We start from the raw sequence: 2,334 nt of genomic DNA, 5'->3' as shown, positions 1-2,334 counted from the left end.
TTACATAATAGTTTGATAGTGATGAAAACCAGTACACATATTATTTGTATTTACAACTATATAAATCAGTATTTATATATCTATATATATGTACAAGTATTTATATATATGTGTATAACTTGAAATTTGTTTATATATATGTGTTTATATAATCTGAGTATTTATATCTATCTATTTAAATGTAAAAAAAATTCGTAAATCATAATAATTGCAGGTATAGATATATTAATACTAGTAATATGATATTGTTGGTAAATAGGCTAGTAATAATAAATGATAAATAACGATAATATTAATTCTATTCAAAAATGCTAATTTTAATAAATTTTACATAATAGTTTATTGATGTATTTAATATAATTATTTACATGTGTAATTATTCATATTTGCATTTCTGTTTACAATTAAAGGTTCGTGAATCGTCGAGAACGGTCAAAGGTTAATTGAATATATGAACATTGTTTTCAAAATTTTCTAGACTCAACATTACATACTTTGCTTATCGTATCGAAATCATATGAAGATTAAGTTTAAATTTAGTCGGAAATTCCCGGGTCATCACATACAATACGCAGACGATACTATCTTTTTTGGGGAATGGGGTCGAGATAATCTTTGTAATCTCATTATGATTCTTAAGTGTTTTGAGCATATGTCGGGTCTAGAAGTCAACTACCAAAAAAGTACATTATATGGGGTTAGTGTTGAAGGTGTTGAAACAGAAACTTTAGCAAGATCCTTTAAGTGTAATGTTGGAAGTTTCCCATTTACTTATCTTGGGATTCCGGTGGGTGGTAAGATGAATAAAATCGAAAGTTGGGAACCGGTCAATAATAAATTCGAGAAACGATTATCGGATTGGAAAGCACGATCGATGTCTTTTGGTGGACGCTTCCTCGTGAAGTCGGTGCTAAATAGTCTCTCGTTGTACTTTTTCTCCCTTTTTCGCGCCCCACAAAGTGTGCTCAAAAAACTTGAGAGTGGAGACGTTCCTTTTTTTTGGAGTGGGTCGGAAAAAAAACACATATTTCTTGGGTAAAATGGGATGACATCATACGTCCTTATGAGTTGGGTGGGTTAAACTTGGGTTCACTTAAAAATAAAAATTTGACCTTAATCGGTAAGTGGTGGTGGAGGTTTAAATCCGAAACTGACTCCTTATGGGTTAAGGTCATCTCGAGCATTTACGGGGTTAAGGGTGGGCTTGGTGATGACACTCATGGGAATTCATGTTCTTTTAAAACCGTTTGGGCTAACGTTATTGCTTCAGGGAATTTGATTGATTCACATGGTGTTACTTTTAAGAATTCATTTGCGAAGAAGATTGGGGATGGCGGTGCAACATTTTTTTTGGAAAGACAGTTGGCTCGGTGATGGTGCGTTGAAGGATAAATATCCAAGGCTAGCAAGAATTGATTCAAATATGGATGCGTTGGTAAAAGATCGAGTTGTGTGGGATGGCAGCAACGCGACAGCAAATTGGTGCTGGGTCAGAACGATATCCGGAAGAACAGCCGAAGAAGAAGCTGCCATTAGCAGCAGAATCCGTGAGATCAAAATGGACCCGGGTTGCAAGGATCGGTGGATATGGGGTGCGTGTAATAATGGTATTTTTACAACTAAAAAGCTTAATAATTTAATTGATTCGAAGACAATTTTTGTGGGTTCAAATGCAAAAGAAACTTTTAGAAACAACTTGGTGCCGAAAAAAGTTGAGATATTCATTTGGAAGACTAGGAAAAAACGACTACCGGTACGTACGGAATTGGATAAAAGAGGGATGGATTTACACTCGGTGCGTTGTCCACTTTGTGACAATGATATTGAGACGGTAGATCACTCCCTCATATCATGCAAAAAAGTTCTAGACGGGTGGTCAAAAGTGTTCAAGTGGTGGGATTTAGGTGCATTTTCGTTCGTAAGCTTAGAAGATCAATTATTGGGAAAAAGTACTCAAGGTGCGGATGAAGACATTTTACAAGCGGTTATTTGGTCATGTTGTTATCTTGTGTGGAGGAATAGAAATCAAATGGTTTTCAAAAACAAATGTTGGAGCGCCCCTATGGCGTTAAGCGAGATTCAAGTCAAGAGATTCAAGTCAAGACATTCGAATGGGTCGCGAAGAGGCACAAAAAGAGAAATATCGATTGGCATTCTTGGTTCAATAATCCTTCGGTTTTTCTTAATTAAATTTTAGTTTTATTGCGGTTTTATTGCAGTTTTATAGATGCAATCTTAGCATCTCTATGTAATGTATATATCCTCTGTTGTGATGCTAGTTAGCTTGTAAACTTCCACTGTATCATTTTGTGTTATTAATATATGATTTGCTTA

The 2,334-nt window shown here is 35.0% G+C and overlaps 1 protein-coding gene across 1 annotated transcript; it reads left to right on the top strand.

Annotated features, from left to right (window-relative positions):
* The first annotated feature begins 652 nt into the window (after positions 1-652).
* Positions 653-1,374, top strand: LOC139859202 (uncharacterized). The gene is made up of 2 exons (XM_071847997.1): positions 653-1,035; positions 1,137-1,374. The coding sequence occupies exons 1-2, from the start codon at positions 653-655 to the stop codon at positions 1,372-1,374; spliced, it is 621 nt and encodes a 206-aa protein (XP_071704098.1).
* Positions 1,375-2,334: the final 960 nt, after the last annotated feature.

The sequence above is a fragment of the Rutidosis leptorrhynchoides genome, chromosome 7, assembly GCF_046630445.1.
Source record: "Rutidosis leptorrhynchoides isolate AG116_Rl617_1_P2 chromosome 7, CSIRO_AGI_Rlap_v1, whole genome shotgun sequence".
Classification (NCBI taxonomy): Eukaryota; Viridiplantae; Streptophyta; class Magnoliopsida; order Asterales; family Asteraceae; genus Rutidosis; species Rutidosis leptorrhynchoides.
This window is presented reverse-complemented; position numbering and strand designations above follow the sequence as displayed.

Coding starts and splice junctions, on each gene's coding strand:
- LOC139859202 (XM_071847997.1), top strand. CDS start 653: ATGTCGGGTCTAGAAGTCAACTACCAAAAAAGTACATTATATGGGGTT. Junction 1,036..1,136: donor AAAAAACACATATTTCTTGG/GTAAAATGGGAT, acceptor GTGGTGGTGGAG/GTTTAAATCCGAAACTGACT.